Below are 16,273 nucleotides of genomic sequence, written 5' to 3' on the forward strand. Positions count from 1 at the left end.
CGGGCGTACAATGCACTAAGAGTGCAATACAATAACGCATTCAGGGCCCTGTTGCGGCTCCCTCGCTATTGCAGCGCGTCGGGTATGTTTGCCGACGCGGCCGTCGACGATTTCTGTGCAATAATACGGAAAACGTCGGCGTCCGTTATACGACGTGTGCGAGGGAGCATCAACAGTATCCTGCAGATGATCGCGGACAGGCTGGACTCGCCCGTCCTCGGTCGCTTCATGGATCTGCATGTTATGCGGAGTTCATGGGATGCATGAGGCGGCAGAGGGGGGGGGGAGAGTCGCAACTTTTATTTTAATGTGTAATTTGGGTACGGAACCCTAAAAACTGGCCCCAACTCGGTGCTTTGTGGCAAGTTGCCAAGAAGGCAGGCGGCACTGCCGCGCTGGACGGCAATGCCAATGCTTTGCGCGAGGTAAGAGCCAGCCCTTCTGTCAGCCGTCGCCTCCACGAGGCGCAACCCCAGCTCTTTGAAAATGCTGTGGGCGCCAGGTCCAGTTAGGTAAATAGAATAATGAGGTAAATACTCAGTTTTCTTTTTCAAAGCCAAAACTTTAAATACTGACCTTCAACGCTATGTACTGCAGTGACTGTTGTTGACTGCACTGTTGAAGGAGAAACTGGGTGTTGACGTTCTTGTAAAGAAACATCCGCTGAAAAATAAGTTAAGTACTTATATCCAAATCTTCAATGAATCAGAGTGTAAGCAATTATTATATTATTATCACAGTTACACTATCAGACTATCACTAGTAAATTGGATGACAATTTGACAATGCAACATTATGGTATCATCAAGATGATCTGATGATGGAGGCAGGAGGTGGTCATAGGAACACTGTAATAAAACAACGCAATCTAATCATGTTTGATTTTGTTGGAATTGTCTCGATAAATAAGTACTAAATGCTTGACACGAGGCGCATCGCCAGCTCTTTGAAAATGCTGTGGGCGCCAGGTCCAGTTAGGTAAATAGAATAATGAGGTAAATACTCAGTTTTCTTTTTCAAAGCCAAAACTTTAAATACTGACCTTCAACGCTATGTACTGCAGTGACTGTTGTTGACTGCACTGTTGAAGGAGAAACTGGGTGTTGACGTACTTGTAAAGAAACATCCGCTGAAAAATAAGTTGAGTACTTATATCCAAATCTTCAATGAATCAGAGTGTAAGCAATTATTATATTATTATCACAGTTACACTATCACTAGTAAATTGGATGACAATTTGACAATGCAACATTATGGTATCATCAAGATGATCTGATGATGGAGGCAGGAGGTGGTCATAGGAACACTGTAATAAAACAACGCAATCTAATCATGTTTGATTTTGTTGGAATTGTCTCGATAAATAAGTACTAAATGCTTGACACACATACAGACAGACGCACGAGTGATCCTATAAGGGTTCCGATTTTCCTTTTGAGGTACGAAACCCTAAAAAAGTAAATTCAGCTGTAAAAGCACAAATAAAATCTATCAATAATTAAATTTTTGACAGAATACTTATTTCGACCCAAAACTTAAACGGCAGATATAGGTACTAACCTTCAATTTCAAGCTTAGCAGGTACTGTTGTTGACTGTATTATTACTGGAGAAACTGAGTGTTGAACCTCTTGTAACGAGACATCAGCTGCAAAAGAAATTGAACATAATATTAATAATATTTATGATGCTGTCCATAATATAACTAAATAATGTACTATGTACTGTGTACAGTCTAATAAATAAATAAGACCGACAACCTTAATACAAAGCCGCGAGAATCGTAATTTTTTGTAGATGACATATAATATATTATTATATATTTTTTTAGTTATTTGCATATAATTTAAAATTGCACGGAGTATCTTACATGTAACTGGAATCACTACATCATATTATATGACATGGGCGTACGCACGGTGCGGCAAGGTGGGGCACGGGCGTAGCCAGGTTTTAGTATCGGGGGGGGGGGGGGTTCAAGAAAATAAAAGCGGCCAAGTGCGAGCCGGACTCGCCCATGAAGGGTTCCGTATTTAGGGGATTTATGACGTATTAAAAAAAACTACTTACTAGATCTCGTTCAAACCAATTTTCGGTGGAAGTTTGCATGGTAATGTACATCATATATTTTTTTTAGTTTTATCATTCTCTTATTGACCTCCGCTGCACGCTGAGCTGTATCCATTAGTGATGTGCTGAGCGAGGATAGGTAAATGAAGTGTTCCTATTGGTACATGATGATCACGACTCTGTTGGAAGCGCAGCCTGAGAAGTTGGCGATGCTATTTGACCGAAGCGTAGCGAAGGTCTACGTTTTGACTCGGGCATTTAGCTTTTGTATGTCCGGATGTTCTCCTCTACAGGTCGCAATTCTTAACCGATTTTCGTGAAATTTTGTGACCGAATTCTATGACTAAATAAATTTTTTTTGTCGATCCGGTTTTTTGGAAATTTTTCAAAATGGCGGAGTCGTGATAGCTCCCGCCTAAACAAATAGTCGTATCGGTATCATAACAGTTTTTTCTTTTTGAGATATGTTTATAGATTAAATGGCCAAAAATTCAGAAAATTTGTATCGCTGATTTTGGCGGTATTTAGATATTTAGTTTTTACTTGAGAATGAGTAGCTAAATTTCTTCAGCTTTAGTAAGAACTATAATGGCGTATTTTGCAAACGTTCGTTTTTTTTGTTTGCATCGGCAGGTCCCTGGTTCCATCCCCAGTAATTGTATACTGCTACATAACTTTTTGTATTTTTTTATACTTAAATTTCGTATAGTTGTTTTTTATTTTATTTTTTATTTTGAAAAAAATGAAAAATTTCGTCTTTTTTATTTATCAAGCGCGGGTTTAAAGCGTATTCGTTTAATTTTTGCCATACATTTATTCAGTTTTAAGCTCTGCTCGCGAGGTCTACAGCTCACAGAGCCACTAGTTTTAGAAGTTACAGGGGGGGGGGGACACATTTTACCACTTTGGAAGTGTCTCTCGCGCAAACTATTCAGTTTACAAAAAAAATTATATTAGAAACCTCAATATCATTTTTGAAGACCTATCTATAGATACCCCACACGTATGGGTTAGATGAAAAAAAAAATTTTTTAGTTTCAGTTCTAAGTATGGGGAACCCCCAAAATTTATTGTTTTTAGGGTTCCGTGGCCAAATGGCAAAAAATGGATCCCTTATGGATTCGTCATGTCTGTCTGTTTGACTGTCCGTCCGTATGTCACAGCCACTTTTTTCCGAAACTATAAGAACTATACTGTTGAAACTTGGTAAGTAAATGTATTCTGTGAACCGCATTAAGATTTTCACACAAAAATAGAAAAAAAAACAATAAATTTTGGGGGTTCCCCATACTTGCAACTAAAACTCAAAAAACATTTTTTCATCAAACCCATACGTGTGGGATATCTATGGATAGGTCTTCAAAAATGATATTGAGGTTTCTAATATAATTTTTTTCTAAACTGAAAAGTTTGCGCGAGAGACACTTCCTAAGTGGTAAAATGTGTCCCCCCCCCTGTAACTTCTAAAATAAGAGAATGATAAAACAAAAAAAAATATATATGATGTACATTACCATGCAAACTTCCACCGAAAATTGGTTTGAACGAGATCTAGTAAGTAGTTTTTTTAATATGTCATAAATCCCTAAATACGGAACCCTTTATGGGCGAGTCCGGCTCGCACTTGGCCACTTTTTTTCTATTTTTGTGTGAAAATCTTAATGCGGTTCACAGAATACATCTACTTACCAAGTTTTAACAGTATAGTTCTTATAGTTTCGGAAAAAAGTGGCTGTGACATACGGACGGACAGACGGACAGACAAACAGACAGACAGATTATTACAAAATTAATCTTCTGTTTTTCTTTTTAAATATATCCACTACTTCATTCGCATCAATTTCGATCCGATAATCGACGATGGCGGAGAAATACAAAATCCAAACCACCATATACTAGGTAATAGTTAGTAATCAATGAAATATGCCGCACGCCTGTTCTTATTTTAATTCTATGAATGTTAATATTCTGAACTTTTCGGGGGGGGGTTTGAACCCCCAAAACCCTCCCCCTGGGTACGCCCGTGAGGTGGGGCAGTTGCCCCACCCTGCTGTCTGACCCGAAGTTAAGAATTTTTAAAAATTGGACCTTGGTTCATTGAATCTTGATTAATAAGTTTATTTACTTCTGCCCCACCCCTTAACACCCCTTAACAAATTCTGGGTACGCCCATGTTATATGATTAATGAATTAGGTGTAGATAAGTGTATTGTGTATTGTATCAGTTTTGTCACCAGTGCCAGCTACATTGCATAATACACATCACACAAATATAAACAACAAAATAAACTAAAAAAGTCCTGGCCACAGCCCACATAAAAAACATTACAATAAATCTTAAAGTTGTCATCATCAAAATCAATGTGGCGGACTATTAATAAGATAAGATAAGATAAGATAATTTATTGACCATGTAATATACATTACATTTAGCACGTCATACATTACAGTTTATTCAAAATTTATATTAATAATATTTTAGACACTTCTTTTTCAAAATTAATTCACTAAACTCTTTTATAGAGTACACAGTGAAACATATTATATGTATAAACTGATTGAAAGACCACACTGATCATAGCCATATGAGTTTCAGTTAATGTTATGACTAAACTCTCTTTCTGTAGACAAAAGTTTATGTGCAAAAGAAAATGAATTCTCACCTTCATTAGGTTTTGGTGCGGCAGTCTCTTGACTCGTAGAAGGAAGTGCATAAAGATGTTCATGTAAATGAACATCACCTGCAAAATATATGATGATAATATAGGCCATCTAGTAGTTTTTGATGCATAAATAGATAATGTTTTGGTGTGTTCGGATGATGGGTCAAGCTGTGTGGGCTGCATGCATACATCAGTCTACCTATAAGTCAGATGTATGCGCGCCCACCAAGCTTGGTATCAGCGAATTATCCATACTTCCCTACTAATATTATAAATGCAAAAGTATGTCTCTCTGTTACCTCTTCACACTTAAACCGCTGAACCGATTTGGGCAAAATTTGATATAGAGAAAAAGGACATAATCAGCATTATCATAGACGAAGTCACGGGTAGAAGCTAGTGTCTGATACGTACAAGAGTCAATATCAGAGTGTGTTCATCCAACTTGCAATGGATGTGTATGAATGTATGTTTGGGCCAAATCTTGCAAGCTAAATTAGACCCACTTCCTATTATACTATTAAACAATTGAGTTGAAACTTCATATCTACATGTAATTTGGGTGACAATGCAATATGATGGTACCATCAAGCAACATTCTGATATGATGTTTTTCTGTTGGGTTGGAGTGCTCCCGGTACTGGCTTTCTATACAAATACAGTACCAGAACCGGTAATTCTCAGTACTCGCCATACAAACTCAGTACCAGAAGCATTCCCTAGTTGTGTTGTCCCCTACTGCTACAACTATACAGGGGTCATTAAAACCCACCATACACGGGCCGCTCGTAGCTGTCCCACTGCTTCATGCGGTCCGTCTATGGGAGCCCAATATCATTGAAAACTAAATATGTCTGCTGAGCACAGTCTCCTCCCAGTGTGTAACAGGACATTAGATTATAGTTCTTAAGCTAGCCAAAATACAGACAAATTAGCAAGCTAAATAAATGCCCACATAAGTACCTGACATGCCCATGAGTATAGCTGGTACTTGCACTGCAGTATCATCTCGTTCTTGATTTGTGCAGTAGTTATGTTCATTGAGAACATTGTATTCTGAAATATACACAAAAATAAGATAATGAAATGTTTAATCAATCTTATTCGTTGTGCGTCAAAAATACCACGTGTGTAATATTTAGAGATTATTTATTATTTTAAGCGTAAATTAAAATACCACGCTGATAAAATCATATTGCTAGCTAGATAATAACAAACATAATAATATATTTAGCAAAAATACCATGACATAAATAGTGTTACGCACTAATAATTTGAATACAAACTTACCTTCAGATTCAGGAGACAGAGGGACGCCGTGAAAAAAATCCTTTTCTGTGAAAAGGCAGGGGTAAGAATAACGAATTCTGGACCCTTGGCTAAACTGAGTTTCGTCGAAATGTTTCTGACAAACACGTTTAGTCATTAGCTGACCCTTTGACAGTCCAAGTAAATGTGGATTAACTGGAACCAGAAACGACATCCACAAATTTCGCAAATGGTCGTTCATGGGCATGCAAAATAGTCTATGTGTGGCACTTGTTGATTCACAACCGAGAACACAACACTTTAACGGTGCCATATTAGGCAGACGCAAGGAACTCAACTCAACCAAGACGGGAGGAGGACAATTGTATTGCAAACCAGAGGAGGGTGGCTTCTCAGGGTACTCAACTGAACCAAGACGGCAGGAGGACACAAGATTAGCGGCGCTCAACTCAAAGTTTACAAAACAACTGAAAGTGAGAATTGTCAAATTCAATTTTTTTCAATTGACACTGTTGACAGCTAAAGACCACAGTTTACGTAAAACAGGGTGCGATACCAGCGCTAATACTACAGTGATGGAACTAAAGCTGTCAGGCCCCTGGTCACAAACATCTGTCATGTCGTATATATTTATCCGCTGGCCACTATCGCGACAGGCAGAGTTTATAATTGTTAATTTTTTAGCTCTAACAATGTTCTCGTTCCACTTTTCGATAATATTCTATGATATATAATTTCCGCGTTTTGTGCTGTGATCGTTACGTCGACGGTGAAGTGAAACAAAGGCTGTGCTAATCGTTGATAGTTCGTATGATGTCACAACTATATCGCGTGAATCCTTGAAAATATGAGTGTTAGTGTTGAAGCGGACGCGTCCAGCCCTCTGTCGGAGGGTCAGAGCGCGGGGTTGGATCATACTGGGTCGAAGTCATCATCAGATAGTCCAAGTCTCGATACGACGACCGAGAATGGTGAGGCAGGTCAGGGCGCCGAGAAATCCGAGCCGAGCACGCCCAAGCCTCACCCCATGGCCTTCACGATCGACTTCGGGGCTTCCAAGCCAGTTGATAATCGCAGGCTAGAGGAACTGGCGAAGAAATCGCAGGCACGACACCAGAGGGTGCAGTCCATGTCAGCTGGCTTGACACGACCCAGCCCTACGGCTCAGAAGCCTCCCATGAGCGCTAAGCTGCCTCGGAAAGCCCAAGGATACAACTCTGAGGGCTACTTCTCCTCAGACCAGGAAGACAGCTGTTTGTCTGGTTCAGTAAAGCTCCGGAGTAGTCCATTAGCCCAAGATAAAGCCCAATTCATCACCAGTCCCATTACAAACAGACATATCAAGTCGCCCATCCATGATATTCAGCCTAAGAAAACGTCCAAAAGTCCTATAGTTGATAGTATCATGTCCAGGAGTGACAACTTCACGTCCCGACAAGGTTTGAATCTGCCATTGAAAAATGCAAACAGTTCCTACTTGAGAGACGTCCATAGAACACCAAGTTATGGTACCTTGAATCTATCTTCTAGTTATCAGCGGACTATGCCAAATATAATAGACCAGAGTCCTGAAGGCGTGTTGTTAACTGATATTTCTAGTCCAGAGTTAGATATTTTGACCCCGGATAATGGATTGTCAACTCCAGAGAAGAGTCCACTACGCAAAGTCCGAGCCCAGTCTGAAACGCCAGATTTGTTGTTTAAGAAATGTAATCCTAAAGTTGAGCCTTTATATATTGATGATGAGGTTGACGGTCATTCAAATTCTTCTACCGGTACATACACTATTGAAGGAGATAATTATACAGAGGAACAGAAAGCTAGAATGAGCATAGACAGGACTTTTGGAAGCTCAATGAATGATACGATTGAGGAAATCTTCAGGCCGAGTAGCGAAAGAGACCCAGAGCTAGTATTTGACTATCCAAACAGGGTAATAACGAAAGAACCTAGAAGAGATTCCTTGCGAAGTCCAAATCTAAATGAAACTTTCGAATTCCCGAAAGCCTCTAAAGATAAAAACGTTCTAGAAATCTCATGTTGCTACGAATCGCCTTCAGATACCGATTTGGCCGCACAAACTTCCAAACAGATCAAATCTACTCGTAGTTACTTAGAGAAAATCAAGAATCGGGTCCGAACAATAACAGAGAAGACTTTTGCTAAGTCGCCTCCGAAGCATGGTGATGACGGGGATGTTGGTAGCTTCACCTCAGTCACTACCTCAGGTGTTTTAAGCTCTAAATATCCAGCGAAACTAGAAATCCCTGTCCGTAGACGTTGTAGCCTAACCAAATCCGAGATAGATCAAACGGACTACATCCACCGATTGTCCAGAGAATCCTCAGTACCAGTTTCTTTGCCAACCAACAAGCCTCTAGAAGCCAAATTTGAGAGCACTGCCCTTAAAAACGCTCAAAAAGCTGTAAGGGATGACCAAATGTCTGACCAAGTAGTGGGACTGTCCTATTTAAGCTTGAACAGATGCAAGGGTGACAAGACGTGGATACAGGACTGGGCGGAGAGTGTTAAGAATTACAATAACCACACGTTGGGGAGGAAGGAGGACTTGAATGGGACTTTTACTGTGGACGACGTGCGGCCGCCTATCAGCCCGCGACACGTTAAACGTGAGTAGACCTTATTATGTTTGTTTAAGGTTGAATTTCGTCTGGCGAATGTTTTAGTACGTTTCAAAGGTTTTAGGCCACATTATCTATTTTATTCCACTGTATCTTGCATCCTGTAGGTTTGCCGTAGATTAGCATGCATGGAAATGCAATATTATTCACTGAAAACCTAGTAAGTAGGTCCTCGTGCAGGTCGCTTCGACCCGCGCTGACGCTGACCTTTTCAAAAACCCACCCTGTATCTGTATACATACAGCATAAGAAATAGACGGCTTAGTACAGTAACGCCGTGATTACCCGTCTTTTTCTAACTGTATTAATTAGAGAGGGACAGATCTATCTTACTGGCGAGAAACTGTCGCGGCGCTCCTGTGCTAAGCCTACAGACCTAGGTATAATAGTTATATAATTATCACTTAAGCAACAAGCAGCCTTTTGAAAACTAATCGTTTGAAATAAGTAATTTAATTTAGGCAAGAACAAGTTCAGAAGCTTAAAAGAGTTAAGACACATATGAAGACGCGCAGAAGTGCCCAATAGAAGACCTTAATAAGGTCTTAGAAAGGTCAGTTACCTTAGTCAAAGGTAATTTTTTTAACTGCAAAATGTCAAGAACATTAAACAACTATTGTTCGTATTTTGTCGAACCACAGCGTCTACACAGTATTGAGATATACGCTCAGGACTGGCCTTACGGGCGATAAGAATGGGGCATGAATGGGGCCAGTACAGCGATGTGACACCGCTGTCCGCTGCAACGCGATTGGTTGATGGGGTTCGCATCACGCGTGCGATTGGTCGCAACTAGTTGCGTTAGACTGCACGATTGGCTCGAATTCGTGAGTGAAACCGCTGAATAGCACTTATGTACCATTTTTAGTGCCCGTAAGGCCCGTCCTGAGATATACGTCAATGGTCTACAGCCCTAGAATTGAGCAATCTAGTTACTTTATCTTTGATCACTTAACACTTAACCCACTTGGATAATGTTTTGGCTCAGAACAGTACGTTTTTAGGATAACCTTCTAAGTTCGTTTATTATGAAATTATGAAATTGTATTTTTTGCTGTATTAATTGTATGCAGGGATGTTATGTAAATAGGTACCTATTTCTGCGTAATAATATATGTCTCAGGAAATAGGACGATGCCTAATACAATTAGGCAATAATTTCCCCTAGTTGGCAGTTTTTGGTTTTCGTTTGGTGAGCTAGGTAGTCATTGAACTAGTTTTCGTCCAGCTCTATATATCTACATAAAAATGGTATTTCGCAAATAGCAAATTAAAATTAAAAGATATTATTTGCTAATCCCCCAAGTGGACGAAAACTAGCGTAATGGTCCTATTTGGGGCGTAGAAAAACAGATCATAAAAAAACGAAATAGAATAGCGTGCCATCAGTGCTTTCCTGCCAATGCTCGTGAACTGTCCACGGAAGCGTAACAAACTTTCATATTTATTATACATTTACTGTTTACAACAATTACTCATATCAGTCATATCTAAACTATATCTTAATTTCGCAACGGGGTGGCTCCCTTCGGAATTGCACCTTAAATGTTTACAGTAAGGTTGAGAATGGATTGCGTCACGTTATCTGCAACGAGATAAGAATGCACCGTCGTGACGTCATGCGTTACTTCACCGATAAGTTAGGTGTATATTTTGAACGTCATTTATTTTTTAATGTCAGTATCTTAATCAACAGTTAAATATTTTGATAAGAAAATCTTGTTTCAAATTTTAATGATAGCACAAACGTAGAAAAAGTGGGCCATAGCACAGAATAAATAATAGTACTAAGTACAGAAGACTCACTCTCTAACGAAACGCGTCTGTTACGATCAGCACAGATATGGCCGTTAGATGGCGACAGCGCCACACGCGGCTTATGGCTTTCCCCAAAATTGGGGCCAAACGGATGTACTTTTAGCTACCTGTAGCAAAGCGACGAAATCGCGGAGTGAGACACGCCTGGCCATAGACAGAGTACCTAATGGGATCGTTGTTTATACAACTTGATTCGTTTTTTATTAATTATACTCGTTATCAAATGGAAGCAATTAAGATTTCATTAGGTCGTATAACTTATTTGTTTATAATTTGAAGCTATTAAAATATCGTACCATAGAAACAAATAGAAATATTCTGATTTAGGAATAAGTAAGGAAAGTAATATTACTGAATCGCGATTAGAAAGGGATTGGAGAGATAGCTGTCAATCCATATTGATTTTGACGTAAGTGTATGGAAATCTGTTATTTCTAATCCCTTTCTGATCGCGGCATGATAATACTTATGCTGTATGTGTGTGGCGGGGAAACTAAAAATAAAATATTAAAATTGAGGTAGACGTGGCCAAAATGTGAATTTGTGAATAAGGCAAAATATGTAAACATGTCTTTGATGTCGACTGTACTTAAATCATCTACATTTTTGAGAAGACATTGCTGTAAAACCGTTTCAAGCCCTAAGTTGGATACAAAATTTTGCTTTTTTAGGGTTCCGTACCTTTAAACGAAAAACGGAACCCTTATAGGATCACTCGTGCGTCTGTCTGTCTGTCTATCTGTCCGACCATTCCCCCCTTTACACACACACACACACACACACACACACACACACACACACACACACACACACACACACACACACACACACACACACACACACACACACACACACACACACACACATGCAGTTCACAAATAAAAATAATGTATATGTTAAAATGCCTCGCTAATCTCGCTATCTGTAAGTTTCAGCGTAACTCTGTGTACAATTTGTACCTACCAATATATAGATTAAGAAACTAGTATAAGTAACGAAACTGGGTCCTGTAACACAGGGTTTCCTAGATCAGGACACAGGGGCGTGATTTACTGTATGTCTAAATTTATACAATAAACTTATTCATTTTTTTTTTCATCTCCGTAACTACTGGGTCTAAAATGGGAAAAAAATACACAAAATAGTTCTTTACGTATAGATGACAGGAAAACCTATTAGACATGTGCATTCACGCCTGAGTCGGACTTCATGTACGAAACCCTTGGAACGCGAGTCCGACTCGCACTTGGCCGGTTTTTTTAACCTACTTTTAGCTCTCACACCGGTAGAGATTGTGATAGAGATTATTTAACATGTCTTCAGCTTCGTTCATCTGCGGAATAAAGATAAAATTAAATGGTTTACATATACAAAACCAGATGCAAGGGCAATATAATTACGCAAATAAACCTAGTAGGTATACTCATATACTGTGTAACATTAGAGGCAGCCTTCAAACCGAATCTTATGTTTGTACTTCAATATTTTATTGCCTTATCCCGTAAGGATGTTGGTAATAAATGTACTAATCTCCATTTTTATGAGCACATTTCACGTTTATGTTTTAATTGAACGAGCTGCCGAGGCTGTCTTCACTTCGGACTGCATTCGAATTGAATTTGTGCTTTCTTATAATTGTTATCGTGCTGTGTGGAGGCGAAGCTCTCAGTACATTTTTGACATCGAAAAACGGCCCATATGACTGACATTGAAAATTATCCCTTTCTTCATAAATTTTATCTCCTAAGGGGCCCACTGATTACCAGTCCGCCGGACGATATCGGCCTGTCAGTTGTTCGGAGCTGTCAACTTTTTGTTCTAACTGACAGACTAAAATTTATGAAGAAAGGGATAATTTCTTCAGTGGGCTCCTTTATTCTCCATAAATTTAGGTAGGTACTGGACCGTGCACTCACGAGGCTAAAGTCAGTTTTTCGTAATTACTACTGCTTCACAATACTTTGTCTACTACGGTAATTTATACATCCCTACAAAGTACAAAGTTACAAACGCGCCCAGTCGTTCACGCTAGTTTGCTCTAAAGCGTAAACAGTAATGAAATACGCTGCTTCAAAGACGGGAACAGTCATAACAGTGTGGAATGGGGAAGGCTTCCAACTGTTACACGCGTGGAACTGGAATAATAAATATCCATTCATTATATGCCAGGATAGGTACTTAGATCTCCTAATTTGAATAAGGTTAACTCTGTATAGTATCTCTATAAATTCAATATAATTCGATCGACAACTTGTTGCTACGAGGCCATTGACGTACCTATATCTCAGGACGAGCCTTACGACCACTAAAAATGGTACTACTTCAGCGGTGTCACTCATGTATTCGAGCCAATCGTGCAGTCTAATGCAACTAGTTGCGAGCAATCGCGCGCGTGATGTGATCTCATTAACCAATCGCGTTGTAGCGGTGTCACACCGCTGTACTGGCCCCATTCATGCCCCATTATTATAGCCCGTAAGGCCAGTCCTGTCATATACGTCAATGTACGAGGCGGGATTCGAACCCACGACCTCCAGATTGAACGTTGCACTACTCCTACTGCCGCATTCAAGATGAGGGAGTTATGTAACTGCTCAAATGAGGGCAGCTGTATGTTACATGACAATTAGCACTGGTACGAAAGGATTGGTTAGGTTTCATTAGTACTTTCTGATTAGCCTAAATTAGAAAGTATCGCAAACATTTATTATGGGCTTTGGCCTCAAGGGTTCTCTCACATGGCAATATGTATAATATTTGTCAGTAAATAGGAACAAAAAAAACTATACTCATCCTTTTCTTTTAGGTGCTAGTACTAGTGTAAGACAAAGATAGTATGATTCTCTCTGTCTATGTTTGAAAGGAGACAGTCCTTTGACACACTATATAATATCATCATTTGGCGTCATGAATTTACATATTCAGTCAGGGTCGCAAAGCGGGCAAAACCCTACGGTAAAACAATAATCGTTCTGTAAATGAAAATTTAACGCATATGTAAATAAACGATCATTCATTCATTCATTCGGGACCAGCTCCGAAAGAGGCCCCAATTGGACCGAGAGGCCGTGAGCACAGGCCCCCCATTGCCCCTTATTTAATGAATTTGCCAAGGGTCTGAGTTGGTTTAGTTTCACTTATAGCAATGTTACAAATACGATAGCCAATACTTGTTAACCCTTCTCTACTACAATATTTAATACCTATCTATATGGATACCTATATACCTATAATGAGTATTGGGCCTGCAAGCTATGAATAATGCCAAGAATGTTTCCAAAAATCCTTTTTATGTTTAAAATTGCGACCTAAAATCCATCACGTATCATTTCGTGCCTAAGAATCATTTTGTTTAAGAGCCCTGTTTATAACCATTTCGAAATAGCATGTTTTTCTAAATGTTTGACCGATTTAGAATAGTTTGCATAGGTAATGCGTTATGATTGGCCACTTAGGGAGAAAGCAAATTTTATTTGAACCATTTTCTAGTTGCCAACTGAACCATGTGGTTTAATGTGTGGTTATTGTTTTATACGCATCTGTGAATGATATGCGTATTCTAAAACATGTGAACGAATGTTGTTACTACTTACTATTCGACTTTGTTTATTAACAGGCCGTGATATGAGTGACGGTTACATTAAATGGCTTATATTGTAAGAAGCTCGAAAGAAGTGGCCAAGAAAACTCAACAACTTTGCTTTATGACGATGTGTTTGATTTGAATTCGACAGACTAAAACTAAACGTAAATAGTACCTACTTATTTGTATGAAAGGGGTCATCCATTTATTACATCACACGTTTAGGGGGGGAAGGGGGTAAAGAAAATGTGACATGCTGTGACAAGGGGGAGGGGGGAGTAACTTTAACTTCATCAGTAACAAAAAAATATTTAAATTATTTTATTTTTTATCATTGATAAATACGGTATAAAACAAGTTTTTGGAACGATAATTGTTTTTATTCGTTTAAATTTCTGTCCCAATCAGTTTTGGGTTGTAAAATTACTAATATTTCTTTTGTGAAAAATATTTTGATAAAATATTACATAAATATTTGACGATTTCGTTGAAAAAATGTGACGTTACACCAGGGGGGGAGGGGTCTGACAAATGTAACCAAGTGTGACACGGAGGGGGGGAGGGGTCAGAAAACCTAGAAATTCGTGTGATGTAATTAATGGATGACCCCAAATTCGATAGTGCTTGTCCTTATTGGCACGTAATACCCACCAATCGTCCCCATGTTACGTTTATTTCCACGTTTCATTAAACTATTTAGACTTAATGACACAGTACACAAGTCTATTTATTGTAAATTTATTTAGTCGTATGGCATGTTTTACAAAATAGGCAATTACATATATACAATTATCGCGAAACAATAAAAGATGTCCAAAACAATACAATTATTAGGTCAACATTTAAACAGTTGAGCCACGCTGCTGCGTCGGGTGTGAGTTGCAGCAGGTCTTCTCTAGTGCAGAGGGCAGCGTTCGATTATGTGTTCTATGGTTTGGATGTCCTCGCCGCATTCACACAAGGCCGAATCCTTCCATCCCCACCATCCATTACATCCATTTATTGTAAAGTGCAGCCAGTTTGTTATTAATACTTAACATCTAGCGGATCTAGCCGCCCATACGTCAAACCTTGCCAAGCAAAATGAAATTTTATTTTGTCAACACAAAGTTCAAATTAGAATGGAACAGGAGACCTTTTTATAGGCCTCTGGGCGGCTAGAGGTTAAATAAGTAAGTAAATCTTCTAAGTACAAACAGCAACACTGTCCATCGGTAGACCTTATGACTTTTGTAATAAGGTTTACGAACTGTCCGTTAATAGTGTGGGCGATGGCACGTGTCTTAAAGATATTCATGGATAAGCCGATACATTTTTGGCTTTGACTTACTTTTACTTTAAGTCCTACGTAATAAGCCGCTTATGTAGCTTTGTTTAGGCAAACCAATCGGATTATATAGACGCCTCGAAATTCATAGTAAATAGCCATTACATATTTAGGTAAGTTCTGTTTTAGTTAATGACACAAAATGTAAAAATCGTTTTAGTGTATATGTGCGCACTACGTGTCTGTGTCATTGTGGTACATATTATACGCATCAATGTACATGTGTTGAAACAGCAGTTGAAAATATTTTGCCTTAACCATGGCAAATTTTCATATAGTAGAGCCTTGTGGGCAAAGGCTCTACTATAATTATATACTAGCATTATTTGAGCGTCATCGTCTAGTCAGCCGTATATGGAAATTGGCGTCGCTGGTCGCTGCGCAGTTGCGTCAACGTCGCCGAGCAGCAGCCATAGAGTTGACTAGACCTTGACGTTCGGGAAACTCTAGTGTGGGGTCTCTTTTATTTATTCTATTGGTTGATCATAAACAAAAGACCGTTCTTTTCTTTTTGTGACGGCCCTTACGACATTTGGTTACAATAGATGAATAGATTATCCACTTGCCTAATTAATGTTTTTTCTGCACTAAATAACACTATAGCGTTTCATTTCAAATAAGTATAAATACCATCGTTTTACACTGTTACAACTCTTACAATCGCGGCTTGTAATGTTCTAAATTCTTGCAATACTCTTACAAAGTTATTTTAATAGCTATTCATGGTAATATGTTGGTATATGGGGCATTACCTATGAAAAGGGACCTTATGGTCGATGGCGCTTACGCCGCACAGCGTCGAGCGGCATTGTATTTATATCGGAGCATCATGGGAGCATCATTAATAATGGCGTAAGCGCCATCGACAATAAGCTCCCTTTTCATAGATAACGTCACATATG

General features: G+C 39.1%; 1 protein-coding gene across 1 annotated transcript in view; it reads left to right on the forward strand.

Annotated features, from left to right (window-relative positions):
- The first annotated feature begins 6,609 nt into the window (after window positions 1-6,609).
- LOC134658857 (uncharacterized) overlaps window positions 6,610-16,273 on the forward strand; it is an 81,039-nt gene continuing 71,375 nt past the window's right edge. The window contains exon 1 of the mRNA XM_063514528.1: window positions 6,610-8,631. Within this exon, the coding sequence (XP_063370598.1) occupies window positions 6,849-8,631 (1,783 nt within the window). The 5' untranslated portion in view covers window positions 6,610-6,848. The remainder of the gene's footprint in view (window positions 8,632-16,273) is intronic.

This window comes from Cydia amplana, chromosome 23 (genome assembly GCF_948474715.1).
Source record: "Cydia amplana chromosome 23, ilCydAmpl1.1, whole genome shotgun sequence".
NCBI lineage: Eukaryota > Metazoa > Arthropoda > Insecta > Lepidoptera > Tortricidae > Cydia > Cydia amplana.